This window comes from Sinocyclocheilus grahami, unplaced genomic scaffold, assembly GCF_001515645.1.
Source record: "Sinocyclocheilus grahami isolate Dianchi unplaced genomic scaffold, SAMN03320097.WGS_v1.1 scaffold287.1, whole genome shotgun sequence".
NCBI classification, from domain to species: Eukaryota; Metazoa; Chordata; class Actinopteri; order Cypriniformes; family Cyprinidae; genus Sinocyclocheilus; species Sinocyclocheilus grahami.
In genome coordinates this window covers 463,271-485,100 of record NW_015505466.1, presented here as the reverse complement: position 1 = coordinate 485,100, position 21,830 = coordinate 463,271, and the positions used below count along the sequence as shown (strand labels likewise).

The 21,830-nt window shown below is 39.4% G+C and overlaps 1 protein-coding gene across 1 annotated transcript in view; it reads left to right on the top strand.

Annotated features, from left to right (window-relative positions):
- The window catches only part of LOC107600581 (BDNF/NT-3 growth factors receptor-like), a 38,140-nt gene extending 16,325 nt beyond the window's left edge, over positions 1-21,815 (top strand). Inside the window, exons 12-18 of the mRNA XM_016292512.1 lie at positions 5,625-5,724; positions 11,438-11,626; positions 15,663-15,793; positions 15,917-16,089; positions 16,461-16,701; positions 19,823-19,981; positions 20,216-21,815. Coding sequence (XP_016147998.1) covers positions 5,625-5,724; positions 11,438-11,626; positions 15,663-15,793; positions 15,917-16,089; positions 16,461-16,701; positions 19,823-19,981; positions 20,216-20,401 — 1,179 coding nt within the window. The 3' untranslated portion in view covers positions 20,402-21,815. The remainder of the gene's footprint in view (positions 1-5,624; positions 5,725-11,437; positions 11,627-15,662; positions 15,794-15,916; positions 16,090-16,460; positions 16,702-19,822; positions 19,982-20,215) is intronic.
- The last annotated feature ends 15 nt before the right edge of the window (positions 21,816-21,830 follow it).

Genomic DNA, 21,830 nt, shown 5'->3' with positions numbered 1-21,830 from the left:
TACTGAATACAGTACAGTGAAATCCTGTAAATACAGAGTGATAAGGAAGATAAAAAATCAAACTTGCTTTAAAACCCAGCAACGCAACTGTAGCTGTATAACTTTACAACAGCAACACTGCTTTAACAAAAAAGCAAAACAGCAAGACTTATTTGACATCAAAACAAACATTTTAAAAATGCTGTCTAATCGCTCTCGCTGTACTTTGGTGTTACACACAGACCAGTCTGTGCAGTGCTGCTTCAGTCCAACACCTATTGTGTTTTATTAGGAGATGCACAACAGTTCTTCTGTGGCTTTATAGGTAATATTTTCACCTTACACAATTTAGCAAAATCAGACAATATTGTGTCTAATATATACCACAATATTAACTTCTTATTATTGAATTGTTGTAAATAAATATCATATTTGCAACTGGTCAGTGTTCAAAAAATGCTGGGAAATCTCTTCATAGCCCTACAAGTGTGATTACTGATAAACTGTCTGAAAAAAAAGAAAGTCACGTTTTAGAGAAGAAAAAAATCACCCACTGACTTTCAAAGCTGCTACATAGTAACGACTTTCTACTTCAAGGACCTTGATAGAAATGTAGTGGAGTGAAAAGTACAATATTTGTCTTTCAAATGTAGTGAAGTTAAAGTCATAAGTTCCCAGAAAAAATAATACTCAAGTAAAGTACAGATACTCAAAATGTGTACTTAAGTACAATACTCAAGTAAATGTACTTAGTATCTGTCCGCCTCTGGCGACGACCAACCAGCGGCCGCACAAATCTCACTGATGGAAATCCCGCTGGCCCATGCCCAGGAGGAGGCCATTCCTCTAGTTGAATGGGCTCTCACTCCTATAGGGCACTATGAGCCCACTGAGGCGTAAGCCAGGGCGATCGCATCTACAATCCCGCGAGATAGTCTCTGCTTTGTGACTGGCAGCCCTTTAGAGCATTCTCCAAAGCACACAAAGAGCTGCTCAGACTGTTTGAACGACTTAGATTATATAAACGATATAGATTACAAATGATTGATTATTGTCCAGCAGTGTATTTGATTTCTTGTAGCAAATTCAAAGTAAGAGATAAGAAAAGAGAAAGAAAAAAAATATATAATAATAATAATACATACATACATACATAAATTGATTGTATTTGACATTTCTGAAATGATGGCTATGCCCCTGGTGTGACAAAATGTTAGCCTATACATAATACTTTTAAAGCTCTTTTTTAAAATCTTGGCTTACATACATTTCTATATATGCCATGTCATGCCATAGCATCATTAAACTAACATCTAACAATGGACAAAAGTGTTTTTTTTTCTGTAAGCTATGGTTCTCTAACCATAAAAGCTGCTGTGTAATTTGCCCCCTTACTAAGCATTTAAAGAATTTAGGGGAAGTATTTAAATAATCCTGTGAATGCACTTAAAGAATGCAGAATCTAATTGTTAATCGAATCGAATCGAATTTTATTGGAAATTGAATCGAATTGAATCGTTCTTAATTTGCAAAAATCGTTCTTGAATCGAATCGAAAACCTATGAATCGTGAATCGAATCGATTCGCTGTCTACCCAAAGATTCACAGCCCTAGGTGCGCCCCTTGTCCAACAGCTCTTGCAGAAAGGTTAGCACGTGGGACACGTCACATGAGTTCCGGTCCTGATCTCGTGCTGAACACCAGTCACAAAAGACTGACCACTTGAGAGCATAGAGACGTCTTGTAGACGGAGCTCTTGCTTCTAAGATGGTGTTTGACACTCTTGCAGGAAGCTGGCTAGCCTCCCGTCGAGGGACCAGACATGAAGGTTCCACAGCTTTGGCTGGGGATGCCAAATCCTCCCCTGTGGTTGCGAGAGAAGATCTTTCCTCAGTGGTATCGGCCATGGGGCTGCTGATGACAGCTGGACCATTTCCAGAAACCAAGGTTGGTTCCTCCAGAGTGGGGCCACCAAGAGGAGAGCACATCTCGTTTCCCTGACTTGCCTGATGACCCGAGGGAGCAGAGCGATCGGAGGGAAAGCATACAGACGGGTGTTGGGCCAGTCGTGGGCCAGAGCATCCCATTGTGTTGAGAAATAGATTGGGCAGTGACATTTGTCTTCGGAGGAGAAGAGGTCCACCTCTGCCTTGCCGAAAACTGACCAGAACATCTGAACCGACTGAAGATGTAGTCTCCACTCTTCTGGAGCTACATTGTCCCTGGACAGCATGTCCGCTCCCTGGTTCAGTCTGCCCGGCACGTGAACCGCTCGTAGTGAGAGGAGTTTGCTCTGTGCCCATAGTAGGAGACGTCGAGTCATCCTCTACAGGGGATGTGACCTGAGGCCACCTTGGCAATTGATATAAGCTACCACAGTCATGTTGTCCGACCGGACCAAAACGTGGTGCCCCTTTAAGGCTGGCAGGAAGGACTTTAGGGCCAGACAAACAGCCATAATTTTGAGGCAGTTGATGTGTAGGCATCGCTCGCGAATGGGTACCTGTTTTATGGCACCTTTTGCAAGCAATGTGTTTACTTCGGACCGAAGAACATGAGAATCGTTGTTCGATACCGAAGTTTGAATGACACCTCTGAAACGAGAAGGCCTGCGATCAAACTGAAGTGAGTATCCTTGTTCTATCGTTTTAGGATCCATGTTGACACGCCAGGAATGGCTTTCCAAGCCATCAGCCGGGTGGCAAGAGGTTCCATTTTTATGAATGACAACTCGCCGTGTGAAGGCAGGGAGCTGGCATGTGTGAGTGCAGGGAGAGGAATTTTGCACTTTAAAGTATGTGGGTCCGCTATCACAGCGGTAATTTGATGGGGCACATGCTGGTTTTGCAGGATGTGCCCTGTTAGAAAACCTCTGCTACTCAGAGATGTTCGAAAAGACGGGGAGTAAATGCGAGCTTTCATTGAGGGGGTTCTGGCTTCTGCGAAAATGAGCCCTCTCCTCTTCCTGTCTGCTGGATCAGGATGGCTTTTGATGCTTTGGGTTTAGCACTATGAGTGGGCGGGGACCTTGACGTTTCGGGAAGGGATACTTCCTAGCCACTCTGTGACGCTGGTGAAGCCCAGGCTCCTGTTTTTGCAGAGGCTGTGGCGGCGCTGGCTTCGCAAACTGTTGAGTGGATGCAGTCTTGGGGCGACTTGAAACAGTTGCCAAACTGGGGAGCTTAGGCAGGAAATGACGCAGCACCTGCAACGTCTTTTGTGCCTCAGTGAAGCGCTCTGTGATACCGTCCACAGCCGGGCCAAAGAGTCTCTTGGGAGTGACGGGGGAGTCCAGGAAGGCCATTTTCTCAGCGTCCCTGATCTCTGTTAAGTTTAGCTATGGCCTTGCCCACTGCCTGCGCCGTCACCTTTGTGGTGCGAAGAGCCAGATCGGTCGATGTGTGCAGCTCTCTGAAAGTGCTGATCTCTGCCAGACTCGTCCATGTCACGGAGAAGTTTGGCTTGAAATACTTAGAGGACAGACATCGCTAGCCAGCTGCTGCATAAGCCTTGTTGGCCAGAGCTGACGTCATCCTGCAGGGCTTAGAGGGGTGCGATGCAAACTTGAGCCCGCAGGTCGATGGTGGACACAGATGAGCCACCACAGCCTCTTCTGTACCCCTTTTTTTCACTCGTCGAGGAGGCCGGGGATGGGCTCTTCCGGGGCCATCCAATCCAGGCCGAGTTCCTCTACTGCCTTCGTGAAGACGCGGATCAGCTCTGAGTCTACGCTGGGGCACGCAGACTGAGATAGAGCGGGGGCTTCAGGCTCTTCGCCGGAACCCGCCCACTCTTCAGCGTCAGCTGCCGTCAAGGACATGGAGTTGTCAACGATCACCTCCTCTTCAGAAGTGCCGAAAGACACCAGGCTGCTCGCAGCCGACGAGGGGTGTTGATCCTCATGTGTGAAACACACCGGTGAACTGAGGCGCTGCAGGGAGAGTGAGGCACGCGGGCGCTGGCCTGATGTAATCTCACTCGAGCCCGCAGCTCCGCTGTTTCTTCCTCTTGGTCGAGAAAGGAAACGGGAGAGCAGGATGGGGACGTCCACCTTCGTGAAAGAAGGCAATGTGTGAGCGAAGGAGGGAGAGACTCATGTTCTCGCAGTGAGAACATGAAGACTCAGTGAGCGCAGCCTCTGCGTGGGCGCTACCCAGACAGGCGACACACTCACTGTGCCCATCAGCGTCTTGCAAGGGGTCCTTGCAGGTGCTGCACTCACGGAGCAACATTTGCAACAACGCTGCTTGAAATTAGTTTTTGGAAATATGCTCTGGAAATGCTCTTAATTTGCCGGATGGCCACAGGGGAAGGTCTTCTTCTGCTGCCGGAGGCTTCTTCCACGGCGAAGAGCAAGGAGAGCAGGTAAGCAGGCTTCTTTTCTTGCTTCTTCGGCTTCGTAGTAGGGTCAGCGAAGAGATGGTCTCATCGCTGAAGGAGAAGATTCTGATGAAATGGCGCGTTGCGCCGACTTATATAGAGATCGGCTCCGCCCTTTCTGGCAGGCTAAATCACCATTGGTTTGGGCAGTGATACACACATTAACACAGTGTTTCCCAATCTTTTTTTAGTCAAATAATGTTTAGTCCTAGAAAGCTATTATTATCAGAACACGCGAGCATAACATAGCGGTTAGCAGATCAATGAATGAGAGGGCAGCGTTACCAGAGTTGTCCATATACCACACCATGTTACAACACAGTAGGGCTATTGCAGACAGAAACAATACTGTACTACATCGATGTTTCCTGTCAGCTCGATTTTTGAGTGTACTTTGCTGTTCCGATGAGCATGAACGGTATACGAGTGGAGCGACTGAGCGGAGCACACACGCATAGAGCGGAATAATACACAGCGTCATTCCACGTGAAAGTGAAACCTGAGCGGTGAACTAATTTTCGGCAGCCGAAATTTCGGTGCATCTCTAATTATTGGCAACATCAGAAATGGATATTATATAATAGATGCTTTTTTTAACATTTTAGCTATTTAAACATATTAAAAAATGATTTTTTTACACGGCACCCCTGCTCTCGACAGACGGCACCCCGGTTGGGAAACACTGCGTTAACAAATCTGGCTTCAGTAACAGGGTAAACAGGAGGATAACCCATAACGCAACGTGAAGTGAACGTTCAAGGGAGGGAACTATTTTGACCCATCCATCAGTTTGTACTTACAGTACACTGGAAGTCTATGGGGCCAGCATTCTAGAGTATTTGAAGGCAGAAATATGAAGCTTGTACTTTTGTTTAAGCACCTCAGTAAAAATTGTTTATTTGAGCTGTAAAGTTGTCTAAATCATTTTTGTTGATTGTTGTTGAGGTGGGACTACCTTTCTAGATGGAAGAATTTTGCCCCATAGACTTTCCTTTTTTATTTGTTTTTACAAACTGAGAGACTAGGCACATTACATTTCTGTAGTAATTGACAGCAGGCTGCAGATGCTGTTGAGAGAGCTTAACATATATTCACCAAGGATATTCTGTTTATTGTTTGATTTATTATTGGACAATTGACATTTGTGACAATATCATTAAAGCAAGAAATTTCAATTTTAAATTACTTTGTTTGATACAATAAATTTAAACCCACCGCAGACGTGCTTGCTTCAGTAAAATCTACTGTACCTTTATATATTCTAGGTTTATATAGTGGTTGGAATAGCTGGGGTTGCTTTAACCGGATGTATCCTGATGTTAGTTTTCCTCAAGTATGGCAGAAGCTCCAAGTTTGGTATGAAAGGTGAGTGCACCATTTTATCTTTTCACTTCTGCTGAATATGTTTTTTTTTTTTTTAAGTCAACATAACATACCTTCTTAATACACATACCTGGTTATTCCATATAATTTTTTAAGGCGACATAGCACGAAAATCTGACTTTTTCCATGTTTAAGTGCTATAATCAGGTCCCAACCCTGAAAACGTGAAAAAAACAACAACACAGTAAATCTATTTGATAAGCCTTTCTCTGCAAGCTTGTGAAAAAACAAGCCTCTCAGATTTCGCTCCCCCCATAACGTAGAAAGGGGATGTTATTATAATATTACCACCCCTTAATCTGCACGTTTCCACCCACAGCACTGCCATTGTGTTTTTGCAAGCGACAATGGTGTCAGATCTAACGCCATAGCAAAAGTTCAAGCAAAGCATGCTAATTGTTCTGTCTTTGGCTGCACTGAAGAGCACAGAACACTATTTAGAGTCCCAGCCTCAGACGAGACAAGAGAGCAGTGGATTTATTTATTTATTTATTGTATATTACGGTGCTGCCACACAGATTTAATATAAACATGCAATTTCTTTCCCAACTGTTTACCTTCACAGACATAACCAACTGTTTTTGTAACTCGTGTGTTTTTAAGAGAACTTGTGTGTATTTGACTGTTTAAGTGCAATAAAACATGAAAGAGAAATTTAGTTTAGTACTCACATGTCATGTGACAGCCACTTTCTTTGCGCATGCTTTGGATGTGTGCGCTCTGAAAACCGTAAATAAGAAGTTTAAACTGATATGGTTAAAAACCAAACAGATGCTTTTTTATCAGAGTATCCGAGGTATGAGCTGTAAAGGCTCAGCCCTATTCTGGAAAAGGGGGAGGGGAGCAGCAGCTCATTTGCATTTAAAAAGACATGCTAGAAAACAGCATGTTTCTGCTTCCACTCAAAATAGGCATTTTCAAAATGATATAATAAATGATCTGTGGGGTATTTTGAGCTGAAACTTCAAAGACACATTCTGGGGACACCTGAGACTTATATTACATATTGTAAAAAGGTGCATAGGTCTCCTTTAAAGTGCCCCTATTATGGGTAATGAAAGGTTCATATTTTGGTTTTGGGAGTCCCCAACAACATTTAGTACTCACATGTCATGTGACAGCCACTTTCTTTGCGCATGCTTTGGATGTGTGCGCTCTGAAAACCGTAAATAAGAAGTTTAAACTGATATGGTTAAAAACCAAACAGATGCTTTTTTATCAGAGTATCCGAGGTATGAGCTGTAAAGGCTCAGCCCTATTCTGGAAAAGGGGGAGGGGAGCAGCAGCTCATTTGCATTTAAAAAGACATGCTAGAAAACAGCATGTTTCTGCTTCCACTCAAAATAGGCATTTTCAAAATGATATAATAAATGATCTGTGGGGTATTTTGAGCTGAAACTTCAAAGACACATTCTGGGGACACCTGAGACTTATATTACATATTGTAAAAAGGTGCATAGGTCTCCTTTAAAGTGCCCCTATTATGGGTAATGAAAGGTTCATATTTTGGTTTTGGGAGTCCCCAACAACAGGTTGACATGCATGCAAGGTCAAAAAACACTTTCATTGTCTTATGACATGCATTTATGTTTACCTTATTTGCTCAACGACTCCCAAACGATTCGTTTAACGATTCATTTTTCCAAACCCCTCCTTTGCATGATGATAATCTGTGGTGATTGGTCCGATTAGTCTCATTTTCGTTTCATCATGCCTGTAATGCCTGATAAAGCATTTGTGAGCACAGTGTGTACAAGCAGCATTTGTGAGCACAGTGTGTACAGCGTTATTTTTACCGCTCCAAAAGCGGCACCTAGTGGCAAAGAATGAATTTGCATTTTGATTCAGACCAACTCGAAAAGACCAACAAGTGGGTGGGCAATATGCTAATGTTTCATGTTGATGTCAACATGAAACAGCTTGGGATTCGTTTTAAAAAGGGGTCATATGACGTTGCTAAAAAGAACATTATGTTGTATATTTGGTGTAATGCAATGTGTTTATGCGGTTTAAGGTTAAAAAAACACATTATTTTCCACATAATGTGCATTATTGTTGCCTTTCTGAAACGCGTCGATTTTTACAAAGCTCATTGTTCTGAAAAGCGATGTGTGCTCTGATTGGCCAGCTATCCAGTGCACTGTGATTGGCTGAATACCTCAAGCGTGTGACGGAAATGTTACCCCCCTTAACATACTGTGATGCCCTGTGTCCCGGCGCGATGAGACAACAAACGAGGCATTTGTTGCATCCAGTGTGGACATAATTACTGATTATAATGACTTAGACTGTCGTTTTATGCGTTGCATTGCGTATCGCGCTGTGTAAACATAAAACCATGTGTGGAGAAACGACAAACGACAAGCGCTACTCTACACTGCTCAAAACTCACGTTTGAATCATCGGTGGCAAATTCTTTAAATATAAAAAACGTACTTACAGGCTGTGAGTCAGAAGCGCCAGACTGATGCTAAACCAGAATGATCAGCCTCAGAGGAGCTGAGCGGTGCTGTAAAATATGTTCCATGTCTTAATACTACAGAAAACACCCATTGAACAAACTAGATATTGTCATGAGCATCTAAATGCTTATATAGAAAAGAAATGAAACATTAATGCTGCTGCTGTCTGCTAATATTTTAGGCTACCACTAAGAATTGTTTCCTTATGAGATGTTTGGCGCTTATTGTGTAGCATATTCTGATTATCTGATAAATCTAGGTCTTTATTCTTATTACTGTTTACTTTAATTACCCAGTAAGGTTGGAGATCCCACAGTTTGCTCCTTACAAATGCATATGATGCAATCACTGAATCTGACAAGCAAAAAATCATAGCTATCGAAATTTTACCACACTTTACTTCATAATAACTGACTATAAATGTTTAATAAAGTGTGATGTGTGAGATTCTCTTCTTTCTGTTGTATATAAATAAAGCATACTGATCAGATATTAATATTTATGGATACAATAGGGTCTGACAGGTTACATTTTAAGCTATTGAAGTGTGTTACCCCTCTTTATTTCACGCAGGTGACTAATGCTTAATAAAGTAACTTGTGATGTTTCAGCTCCTCTTCTATTTTTCCTCTTTTACACAAAAGTTGTTTGACATGTACCTACCATTAATTGGCTTAATCATTTCCAAAAAGCAATAAGAGCCATACAGTAAGCCTGTTTTTATATGAGCTTTTTGTTATTCATATCAGAAACGGCACTTAATTAAAAATAATATGTTAATACGTGAAAGTATTATGTGGCATCAAGAGAAAGAGCAGAATTAAATTGCAACATTTATATGCCTGTTTTGAGGCTTACAGGTTTTTCCCCCTGATGTTCTTGTGCAGATTCAATGTAAAAAAAAAAAAAGCAGATTGAGAAGGAATTCCTTTGCCTAACATGCATTTATCTTGTTAATGTTCACCCCCTCCACCCCAATATATATATATTTTTTAAAGTGCAGTAATGCTAAATAACTTAGACCTCTCAAATTGTATGTAGTTTGTCAAGATTAAAGTAGCATTTGATTGTGAAATAACATTTTGGTAGCTATAATTTTGACCTATCATACCATACTATATCTGATAAATATGCTTTATAAAATAGAAAGAAGAGGAGCTCACACATCACATGAGCCACTTTATTAAACATTTATAGTCAGTTATTACAAAATTAAGAGTGGCAACATTTCTAGCTATGATAATTTTACTTGTCAGATTCAGTGACCCTAACCAGCTCATGCATTTGTAAGGAGCAAACTGTGGGATCTCCAACATTACTGGGTAATTACTGTAAACTGTAATAAGAATAAAGACCTACATTTATCAGATAATCAGAATACGTTACACAATAAGCTATAAAGAGGAGCTGAAACATCACAAGTTACTTTATTAAGCATTAGTCACCTGCGTGAAATAAAGAGGGGTAACACATTTCAATAGCTTAAAATGTAACCTGTCAGACCCTATTGTATCTATAAATATTAATATCTGATCAGTATGCTTTATTTATATATAACAGAAAGAAGAGAATCTCACACATCACACTTTATTAAAAATGTATAGTCAGTTATTATGAAGTAAAGTGTGGTAACATTTCGATAGCTATGATTTTTTGCTTGTCAGATTCAGTGACTGCATCATATGCATTTGTAAGGAGCAAACTGTGGGATCGCCAGCATTACTGGGTAATTAAAGTAAACAGTAATAAGAATAAATCTAACCTACATTTATCAGATAATCAGAATATGTTACACAATAAGCGCTAAACATCTCATAAAGAAACAATTCTTAGTGGTAGCCTAAAATATTAGCAGACAGCAGCAGCATTAATGTTTCATTTCTTTTCTATATAAGCATTTAGATGCTCGTGACAATATCTAGTTTGTTCAATGGGTGTTTTCTGTAGTATTAAGACATGGAACATCTTTTACAGCACCGCTCAGCTCCTCTGAGGCTGATCATTCTGGTTTAGCGTCTAATCTCCTGCGCAAACATTTGCTGAACAGCGACCACTGGTCCCAGTTTTCGCTAGGTCACCGATTTCGGCACAACATCGGTGGGCTGAGTGAGCGGCGGCCGGTGGGCTTGAGAAAGGTGCGGTCGGCGTATTCGACGAAGGAGCGTCCGATGGGCTTGCGGCAACCACATGTGACGACCCCGGGCTGGACTCCGCTTCGTCCATGATGAAAGCCGATCCGGCGATCCACAGCACGAAGTTGATGTATTTCCTCAGCGACCAGCATGGATCAGCTCTAGGCATGACGAAGCGGATATCGTCCTCTTTTGGAAGGACAAACAAAGTAGTTTCGCTTTCACAATGAAACACACAGCATCTCCACAACACGGCGACGGCAGCGGTAGCAACAATATTACAGCGAGAATCAAAGTTATGCCTTCTTCCTTTGCGTGAACATTTGGGTGGTGTTATGCAAATCGTCCCACATCATGACGTAGACATGTGGTGTTAGAACGAGCCGTTTTAGGTAGGCGTGGTTGAGTCTTCATTTTATAAAGAATATCTCTTTGGATTTGAACTTTACAGATCTTCTTTATGCACCAAGAGCTTGCAACACTCCAAAGAGAAAAGAAACATTGAAATCGCATCATATGACCCCTTTAAAAACAACTCCTTTCAATGATTCAGAGTCGACTCTTTCTTTTGAGAGACAATAACTTTATACACGGTGCACTTTCAGATTTAAAACGTTGCAGGATGTTTTCATTCACTTAGAGCTGTGTTACACACTGCATGAAAGGTAATTTTCAAAAATCCATAATAGGGGCACTTTAAGCATGTTTAAGCATTTTAAGCAATGTTTTAGCAAACTTACAAGTCTGTCTCCATTCTGATATGGAACACCTACATTTCACAATTGAATTGGTTCCTGTTGAAAATAAATAAAAATAAAAACAAATCCTGGCCTACATTTTATTTCTTGTTAAATATCTTGTTTCACTGAGAAATATGTCACATTACGAAAGTAAAGTCAGGTAACGTCATTATTACCGTACAAATACAGAATATTATGAATTTTAATTTTTTCAGCAACATTATTAGTTGCACCTTCTAAACAAACTTTATGGTTATTGTTTTCGCTCTCATAATAATGCACTTTTTGAGAATCTGTATTGAGAATCTGAATTCTTATTATTTCTGTGGATTATTGTATTGTCTGATTTTTTCCCGACCAGGCTCTTCATCTGTCATCAGTAATGAAGACGACTCGGCCAGCCCGCTTCACCACGTTTCCAATGGCAACAACACGCCATCATCATCGGAGATGGGCCCAGATGCCGTTATCATCGGAATGACAAAGATTCCAGTCATCGAGAACCCCCAGTACTTCCGCAACCCTGGCAGCATGCTGAAATCGGACACTTGTGAGTTGCCATGGCATGCTGGGCCGTCAGCGGCCCCACTCTGAAATAGATTCCAGCCTAGGTTGCCACTGGTCAGTTGTCATAGTAACCTCCCCTTCTATCACCATGGCGATGATATCAGGGGTGGCTGACGCTGTGTAACATAAAGGGTTAGTTCACCCAAAAATGAAAATTAGCCCATAAATAACTCACCCTCAAGTCATCCTAGGTGTATATGACTTTCTTCTTTCAGACGAATCCAGTCGGAGGTATATAAAAAATTGCCTTTGATCTTTCAAGTTGTTTCATGGCACTCAGCGGGTGTTCCATGCGTCCATCCAAAAGAAGTTAAATAAAAAGCGCCCATCCATTAAAAAAAATCATCTCACACGGTTACAGGGGGTGAACAAAGGCCTTCTGTAGCGAATCGATGCGTTTTTGTAACTTTCAGACGAATCCAGTCGGAGGTATATAAAAAATTGTCTTTGATCTTTCAAGTTGTTTCATGGCACTCAGCGGGTGTTCCATGCGTCCATCCAAAAGAAGTTAAATAAAAAGCACCCATCCATTAAAAAAAATCATCTCACACGGTTACAGGGGGTGAACAAAGGCCTTAGGCCTTAGGCCTAACCTAAAGGAAGCAAAGTCTTCTCTTGGCTTATATCGAAATCCTCCGACATTCTTCTTTACAAATCCTCCTTTTGTACTTCTAATTAGTACTCACCCTCAAGTCATCCTAGGTGTATATGACTTTCTTCTTTCAGACGAATCCAGTCGGAGGTATATAAAAAATTGCCTTTGATCTTTCAAGTTGTTTCATGGCACTCAGCGGGTGTTCCATGCGTCCATCCAAAAGAAGTTAAATAAAAAGCGCCCATCCATTAAAAAAAATCATCTCACACGGTTACAGGGGGTGAACAAAGGCCTTCTGTAGCGAATCGATGCGTTTTTGTAAGAAAAATATCTATATTCAAAACTTAATAATAACTTTAATGTAGCTTGCACCAACAGTTGTAGACTGGAAGCAGTTCCGGGTGGATGACGTATGAGTTCAGCGTTGCGCATGCGCTGGTGAGTCTCATGAAAACCAACGTTTGTTAACAGGAGCAAAGGAAGCAAAGTCTTCTCTTGGCTTATATCGAAATCCTCCGACATTCTTCTTTACAAATCCTCCTTTTGTACTTCTAATTAGTGACCGTTGTTTTGTTTTGATCTCTCTGCTGCGTTTCCGCGTGCATCACTTCTGAGCGGCGCATGTGCAGCGCTGACCTCATACGTCATCCACCCGGAACTGCTTCCAGTGTGCAACAGTGAGCGCAAGCTACATTAAAGTGATTATTACGTTTTGAATATGGATATTTTTCTTACAAAAACGCATCGATTCGCTACAAAAGGCCTTTGTTCACCCCCCTGAGCCGTGTGAGACACTTTTTTTTAATGGATAGGGGCTTTTTATTTCACTTCTTTTGGACTGATGCACTGCAACACCTGCTAATATACTTCTGACTGGATTCGTCTGAAAGAAGAAAGTCATATACACCTAGGATGACTTGAGGGTGAGTAATTTATGGGCTAATTTTAATTTTTGGGTGAACTATAACCCTTTAATCACTGTTGGACTGTAGATTAATCTGCAAGCGTTCTTCATTTAAATTAATTTACATTTCAGGATCTGTAAATAGTGCACCTGTAAATCTTACCAACAACTGATTGATCGTTAGTGATATTTGCTAAAGCAAGCATCTCACATAGTTGCTCATATGTAGGGTTAAGTCAGCATGAAAACAATATTGACCCTATTAGTTTTCTTATTGCACGTTACTGGTGTTATTATGAATGATTAATTCATGCATATATATATTTGTGATCTCTAACCTAATCTATATATATTTAGGGTTTTATTTGTTGTAGGGGTTTTATAAGCACAAAATAATGATTATACATTGTTACCATGATTTACAGAAAATCAAAGTAATTTGGTGTAACAATATTTCATAATACACATTTCTTGTTAGGCATAGTTACAACAAGAGTCATTAGATGACATTAAGTGACTTAATTTAAGGATTAGATTTTAGCTCTAAAATTCTAATTATTTGTAACTTCAAATCTTTACCCATTTTGCTACTATCCTTCAAACAAGCAGGTTTTGCCTTTTGTCAGCAAGATGTTTTAAAATATAATATGATCACTTATTCTTTTATATGTTTTAACAAGTACATGTCAGAATAAGTTTGTTGTTTAATTTTCGCATAAATATATCTGTTACGCGAGTGATGATGAAACAATATTTCACCCACGTTTTGACATTTTGACAAAAGTAATTTGAAACATTAAAGCAGACGCTTGAATTTAATATGCTTTCTGTGTATATAAAATCACATTTGTACTTAATTTGTTACGGTCACCAAAATGGGATGTCATATCTATATTTATATAGGCTATTCAATAGAATTGGTCCAAAGACAAAGTCGGAAACGTCTTGAAAAAAATGTGTATGCATGCAAATGGTATAATATCCAAGGTACACATTTCTAATAATTGTGCCGTTCATTCTCATATTGTATTTTCAGAAAGTTTTGGAATATTTGTCCTCTCTCCAAACATGTCACTACCAAAACACAGTAATAATAATTTAATTAGAAGGCTTATATTGACCTTTACTATATTTTAGTAAAATTTTGCTTACATCTCCATTGTATGTATATATATATATATATATATATATTAGAGGTAACTCAATGACAATACAATTTTTAACAATATTTCAACTGTAATTTATGAGATTTGTTGTATTTTGTATCCAATTTTTCTTTGTAAAAGGCAAAAAGTCTGAAAAGTGATCATACTGATTTCAAAGTTAAGGATTCATTAGTTTGAATATACATTGAACCAAAAACTATCAAAACATCTTAGCTGAAAATTCAGTATACTTTATTTTTGACCAAAAATCCCATGTTTCGGTAGTGACTGCATATTTTCGGTAGTGACAGTCACAGTAATGCTTTGGTAGTGACTACATCACATTACAGAATTTTAACTTGCATACTAAAACACTACAAAAAATACTAAAATACAAAAATTTTGCATAACTGTACAAAAATTTTGTTTATTTCCCCCAAATATAAGATTATGTGTTCCCTTTTGTCACTACCGAAATGATGACATGTTTTGGTCGTGACTGTTTCGGTAGTGACAGTTTTATGGGATAACACCCAAAATGGATATATGGTTAACTAGCACAGTTCTAAACAGTGGTACACATATAAAAACTAAATGTTATGGAATAACTCCCAAAAAAGTGTGCTTAATTACAGAAAAAGGTGTTCGGAAGTTACACACAGATTTTTCAGACTTTTGAACACATTTACCTCCAAATGATGGGACCTATCTACTCACACATTGTAGCTATGAGAGAGGGGGACACAGGATTATTTCCTGATCATAAATTTAGGGGTGTAGTTAAAATCACTCTTAGACTAAAACATACACTTGTCTTGGTAGTGACATAAAAATGCGGGACACATTTTTTTTTACATAAAGTTTCATAATTTACCAAGGAAATATAAAATAAATAGTTTTTTAACTTTAATTTTTTTAAAGAATCAAAAAGATACTTTTAAAAACAACAATGGAAAAAAATACAAAACATTATTTCAATATAATTTTCAAAAGTTGAAATTTTGTTTGAAAGTATATATATATACACACAACTAAATTACTAACACTTTAACAATGGAAAAAAAAGAAAAAAAACTCTTAATTAATTCTAATTAAAAATTTTTAACAAAAAGTATAATTGTATATCAATAATACTAAAAAAACACTGGCCAATAAGTGCAGACTGCAATTAAAGGAATAGTTCACCTAAGAATGAAAATGTTGCCATCGTTTACTCACCCTCATGTTGTTCCAAACCTCTATAAGTTTCTTTCTTATGTTCAATCAATCAATAGTTCACTCAGTACACCTTAGTGACCACTAAGTGAAACCACTCAAATGCTTTCAGAAATTGTGAGAAATCTAGTTTTAAATATGCGTGTTCCTTGTTTTGCAGTCGTCCAACACATAAAACGTCACAACATTCTGCTGAAGAGGGAGCTTGGAGAAGGGGCTTTTGGGAAAGTGTTCTTAGCTGAATGCTACAACTTGTCTCCTGACCAAGAGAAGATTTTGGTGGCTGTTAAGGTATGGTATACACAACAAAACATTGATTCTGCACAAATTCTGCACATTTCAGGTTGTGGCTACATAATGAGGCTTTACCGTAGGTATTTCTATAATAAAAGATCAAACTTTCTTATCTCCCAGACTCTGAAGGAAGCCAGTGAAAGTGGACGAGCAGATTTTCACCGAGAGGCAGAGCTCCTGACCAACCTGCAGCATGAGCACATAGTCAAGTTTTATGGCGTGTGTGTAGAAAGCGACCCTCTCATTATGGTGTTTGAGTACATGAAACATGGAGACCTCAACAAGTTTCTCAGGTTTGCAGGAGAGTGTTTATCACACCCACCCACCCAACAATGATGTTTCACCCTAAAATGAAAACTGCTATCATTTGCCCTTATGTTGTTCCAGACCTGTGTGACATTTTTCAAAATGTCTTCAAAATATTGTCTTTTGTGTTCTGCAGAAGAAAGAATTTCATAAAGGTTTTTAAAGAAAGCAAAAAATGTGTCTACAGCATTTTATTGTAAAGCTCATTATTTTATAAAAGCCTGCATGGATTATTTCAATAAATAAATTGTTCATTTGATCTGTAAAGTCTAAGCAAAACGTGTCTGTATGTTGTCCACTTTCTGACCCCCAGTTTAGTTCAGTCATGCACATGCTATTCTCATACTCTGTCTTACAGGGCTCATGGACCAGATGCAGTGCTGATGGCAGATGGACAACAGAGTTTGCAGGTGGAGTTAACTCAGCCTCAGATGCTGCACATTGCCCAGCAGATAGCAGCAGGCATGGTGTATCTAGCTTCACAGCATTTCGTGCACAGAGACCTGGCCACACGCAACTGCCTGGTGGGAGAGAACCTGCTTGTCAAGATAGGAGACTTCGGCATGTCCAGAGATGTGTACAGCACCGACTACTATAGGGTAAGTGTGGGTCACCTTGGAAATCTCCATATCACTGTGGTCCTTTTGGTCCAAAGAACCCAAAATCTACTACAAAGGTCTTATTTCGTTTGAAACCTGAATGCGTAACTGCATTATATATGATTTTATTTAAATTACAGTAATCTAACAATGATATGATACGAAATATAGATGACAAACTCCTTTAAAAAACATCATGGCAACATTATCCACCATATACACAGAGATTATTGACCAATATGAATACTTCAATGGTTAGTTCTTAAATTTTAACTTGGTATCTTAAACTTACATTTTACATAATACATCTCCCAACATCCTGAACGTGTTTACAGCTTAGATTAAAAATTAAATAAATACTTCATGTATAGGTACTGCAAGGCTTTTATTGCATTTGTTGTTTATCAATATGGATATTAACTATTCTCTCTTAGTAAATTAAAATATATTACGTTTTTCTTCACTTACCTCTTACAGGAAGAAAATCTGCTATTTGTGATGTTGCATTACTTAAAGTGGCAGTGTTTCATTTCTGTGCGACACCAAACAGAAATGCCAAAGGAAAGATTGTTTTCTAATATAGATAATGTTCTAGTGTCATGCTGCTAAAATAAACATATTGCAGTTGCATTTGTTGCAACTGACTGCTAGCACAAAAAGATACACACTACAGCTTTATGCGTTCAGAATCAAATCAGAAAAGATTACAGATATGTATGGTATATTTTCATTGGTTGCTCAAACAAGCCACTGAAGCGTGTGAACACAGGAAATCTCAGAGAAACCACAGAAAATAATCCACAGGGCCATGTCAGATTCTTGCTTGAACATTCCCACTCCCAAATGTGAATGCAAACATGAGCATATTAAGCAGTCAAAGTCAGCGCCGCTCAAACAGAGCATTGTTTTGAAAATGCCACAAACTACAGTGTTGCACTCCTCACATTCTGCTTCTCAGCAGTTCAGCCAACTGTCAGAGATTCTCTGGTAGCACTTGTTTAATCTAAGGTTAGTTCTGGCGTGGGTCATTTCCTGATCCCAGCCCTCTCCTTTCCGTTTCCTGACTTTTTCAGAATTCAGAAAGAAAGAAATGAAAAGTTATCTGTGACCTCCATCAGTTGAACCTCTTTTGAATCTGACAAATTCATATGGAAAGGATGAACACAAAAAAGCAAAATGCAGTTTGTGTATGTCCACAATGGATAATATGACGATATACTGTTGTTTTGTCTTTCATTATTATGGGTTATTATGACTAATGACTATTTAAATGTATGCATCTGAACAGCTGATTAAATACTGTAAATATGAAAGTGCCTCAAAAACCAACAGTTCTTCACAGTGAGTTCTTCCAGAAAAAGCCCAGACCATCTGACACTCAAGGGCTCTCCCAAACCTGCATCCTGCCAACACAGCCGGAAACACTCTGCTGTGTCAGCAGCCGTGTGCGTGTGAGATGAAGGAATATCAGCTCCCTCTGTCGTATAACAATAGAAAACACAGGATTTTGTCATTGAATGATCACTAGGAATCCTGCAATGCAATGTCATGGTAATGAGGTCAAAGTTTTGCAATAAACAACGTATTGTGGCAAAACACTGCAGTGGTTTTACGTACAGTTTTATGCTATAAAAGACCCATATGCTCAATCTGAAGTGTCTCACATTTAAACAAGATTGATACAGAGATTTTCAGTATCACAATTTCTATTCTTTTGGTCTTGAATAGGTGGAACGTTCTTTGTGCTGTTTAATAAACTTTAGCACAGGAAGATTACATATTCTAAGGCTTCTGAAGCCATACAGTAGCTTTGCATAAGAAAGAATTATAGAAAATTATCCCCTTTTCAGTCTCATTTACACTTTTGCACATTCAGTCCTGCTGCAAGGACCAATGGCATCTGGCACTTGAGAGCTGAGATAGAGAGGAAGATTAACAATGAATTCCTTCTGTTCCTTGCAAAGCTATTCTATGGGTTCAGAAGACTTGGTATTTAGAACACAACTTGGTTTGAAACAGCACAAGAGGATTTACATTTGACAATTTTAATTTTTTGGGGGAAATATTGTGGTTGCACTTTATTTTACAGTATGTGTATTGAGTAAAGTAACTACTTGGGATAAAGGATTGGTTCAAGACTAGTAACCTACTTATGTGATTCCTCTAGTAAGTACACAGTATGTACACTTCTGTTCAAAATGTTTTTGAAAGAAGTTTTTATGCTCACCAAGGCTGCATTTATTTGATCAAAAATACAGTAAAACAGTAATATTGAGAAATATTATTACAACTTTAAAACATTTTCTATTTTAATATATTTTAAAATGTAATTTATTCCTGTTATGGCAAAGCAGAATTTTCAGCATCCATTACTCCAGCTTTCAGTGTTACATTGTCCTTCAGAAATCATTTTAATATGCCGAGTCCCAGTTATGCTGCTTAATATTTTTGTGAAAAAAAATGTGGATTGTTCAGGCTAATTCACACTGTGCTGACTGTCTTTGGGTTTAGCCAGATATGTGTGTTAGCCCTGTCTGTTGCCATTCATCAGTGCTGGTTTTCACAGATTAAACATGTTGGAATCTGCATTTGTAGGGTCTTGGAATGTCTGAGAAGTGGCATACTGTCATCTGGACATTGGTTTATGTCTCTTGGTATGGTGTGGATTAGCCTTTAGATGAATAGAAAAAGTGCTACCAATATTCCTTGTATAAATCAACCATCTGAAATGCTACAAGTGATGTACAGTATAAAAAAAATGCATATTAATTTCGAAATTTGTTAAAGATTATATTTAACAATGTTATTAAATAATAATTTTGTTTTTAAAAATCAATTTTGAGTGTTAGAGAATGGCAGAAGTGATCTAAATGTATAAATAGGCGAAGTTAGCTTGCACAATTAAATATGAAATATCAACAAAATACAGGTACACTTAAAGAAAAAACTCAATCTAATACAGTATTAGCAGATAACATGGTGCGGATATATAGTCCATCCCTAATAATTATTTAGTTTACTTTACTTATTATGGAGACTCTAAAATTTAAAGGATAGGAGATGGATTTATTAAGTGCATGTGCTTCTACCAGTCACTGTTAATCTGTATCTCTTATCTCAGGTGGGTGGTCACACCATGCTGCCCATCCGCTGGATGCCCCCAGAGAGCATCATGTACAGGAGATTCACCACAGAGAGTGACGTGTGGAGTTTGGGTGTGGTCCTCTGGGAAATATTCACATACGGCAAGCAACCCTGGTACCAGCTTTCAAACAACGAGGTAAGACACATCAGTCATAACCAGTCATACCCAACGTGTATCTCAAGTAGGAATGGAAGTCCTCAAGTAATATATACCAGTTACTCACAGAGTGATTAGTTCGTCCTCAAAAGCACTCACTGTATCACTGTACCTTGTAAAAATGACAGACTAGTTTCTAGGCAGACTGATGCACCCTTAGTGGAGCCTGCGTTCAGTTGTAGTTCTGGACCATGTTTGTGCTGCCCCCTGCAGGTGATCGAGTGTATCACACAGGGTCGGGTGTTGCAGAGACCTCGTACTTGCCCCAAAGAGGTGTATGACCTGATGCTGGGCTGCTGGCAGAGGGAGCCCTACATGAGACTCAACATCAAAGAAATCCACAACCTGCTCCAGAGCCTGGCCAAGGCCTCGCCTGTTTACTTGGACATCCTGGGCTGATCCGTTTGCCAGTATGGGTGTGTAATTGTTAGTAAGAAAAAGTGTGTGTGAATGTGTGGTATAAAAGGAGTTAGGGATGGTTTCGATTAGGATGAGTTGATTGAATATAGATGTGGGTGCGTCTCTGTGTGTGTGTGTTCATAAAAATGGCTTGTGCTTCAGCACTCTAACCACATGGACTAAAAGGCCTTAAAGTTGACTGTGTGCATTGCTTTGAGTTTTCACACATCTGGACATGTCCATCTATCGTGCATCAATATGTTTTCTAAAAAACCCAAATAGTCTACAAACAGAAACATCTGATTGTTGTAAATATGCGTCAAAGACAATGCAGACCTTTTGTTTAACAACCTTTTTTAAAAAGGTAATTTGGTTTAGGGAAGTTTATATTTGTTTTTCTCTTACCATTTTGTTTATCGAGATGGACAAAATTCAGACTTGATGAGGACCCAGTCATTAGCACAACGCTGTCAACGCCCTGGCGTCATTCTGGCAGACTTTACGCAGATCGCAATACTATTCATACCGCAAACTATCGAGTAACAATCATGGAAACTGCCAGATTCATGTTTCATTTGAAGTTTTTTTTTAACACATCTGATCTAATTTTAGACTTTTCTGTGCCAAGTTTTGATGTCTATAATGCTGAGGTCGAGGAAAGGCGTTTTTGGACATCTCTGTGCGCCCCATCTTACTCAGCGCGAACTTCGTTATAGAAGCACAGCGACAAAGACGCCTCCAGTTTTTGTTTTTTTTCTTCGGAAGAGGCTTGAGGTTGGACAGAGTGTTTGGAGTGATCACAGAGACAAAGTCACCAGCAGTGGCACTTAGGTATTTCCTCAGACTTTGTTTGGCTCCCCAGCCATAGAAGGAATATCAAAGGGCACTTTGTCTCTCTAACTGAGGTTCGAAGAACAATGGGAAGATGCTGTTCTTGTGTCAATGGTAACGGTCTCATTTTTTTTACGTTATGGTGCTTACACACTAAAAAACATTTTGACGGAAGGCTTGATGGGTAGAAATCTGCAAGATTGTGTTTCTGAGGGTGTGGAAAGAGCCATTCATCCTGGATATTTCCCTGCCTTTCCAGCATCCCTGCGACCCTACATCGGACAAGCGGTTTTGGATTATGGATGGATGGAAAGAGCCAGGGCTGTTTGAAATAAAGCAGAAATACAGCCAATTGGATTTCTGAAAGCACAATTGGATCCGCCTCCCTGGGATTCTCAGTAGTCAACAGATCCCTGCGACCGTGCATTACAGCCAAAGTACAAATTCCCTCCACTTTTGGTCACAGAACCGATCATCGAAATCAACAAATTCCCAGCATTCTCCGACGTAGCGTGAACTAATGTGTAGGCACCCTTAATCGTCATCATGTTGAAATTTGATGGACTTTGCCTTTGCGAAGACTGAAGATTTCTTTCAG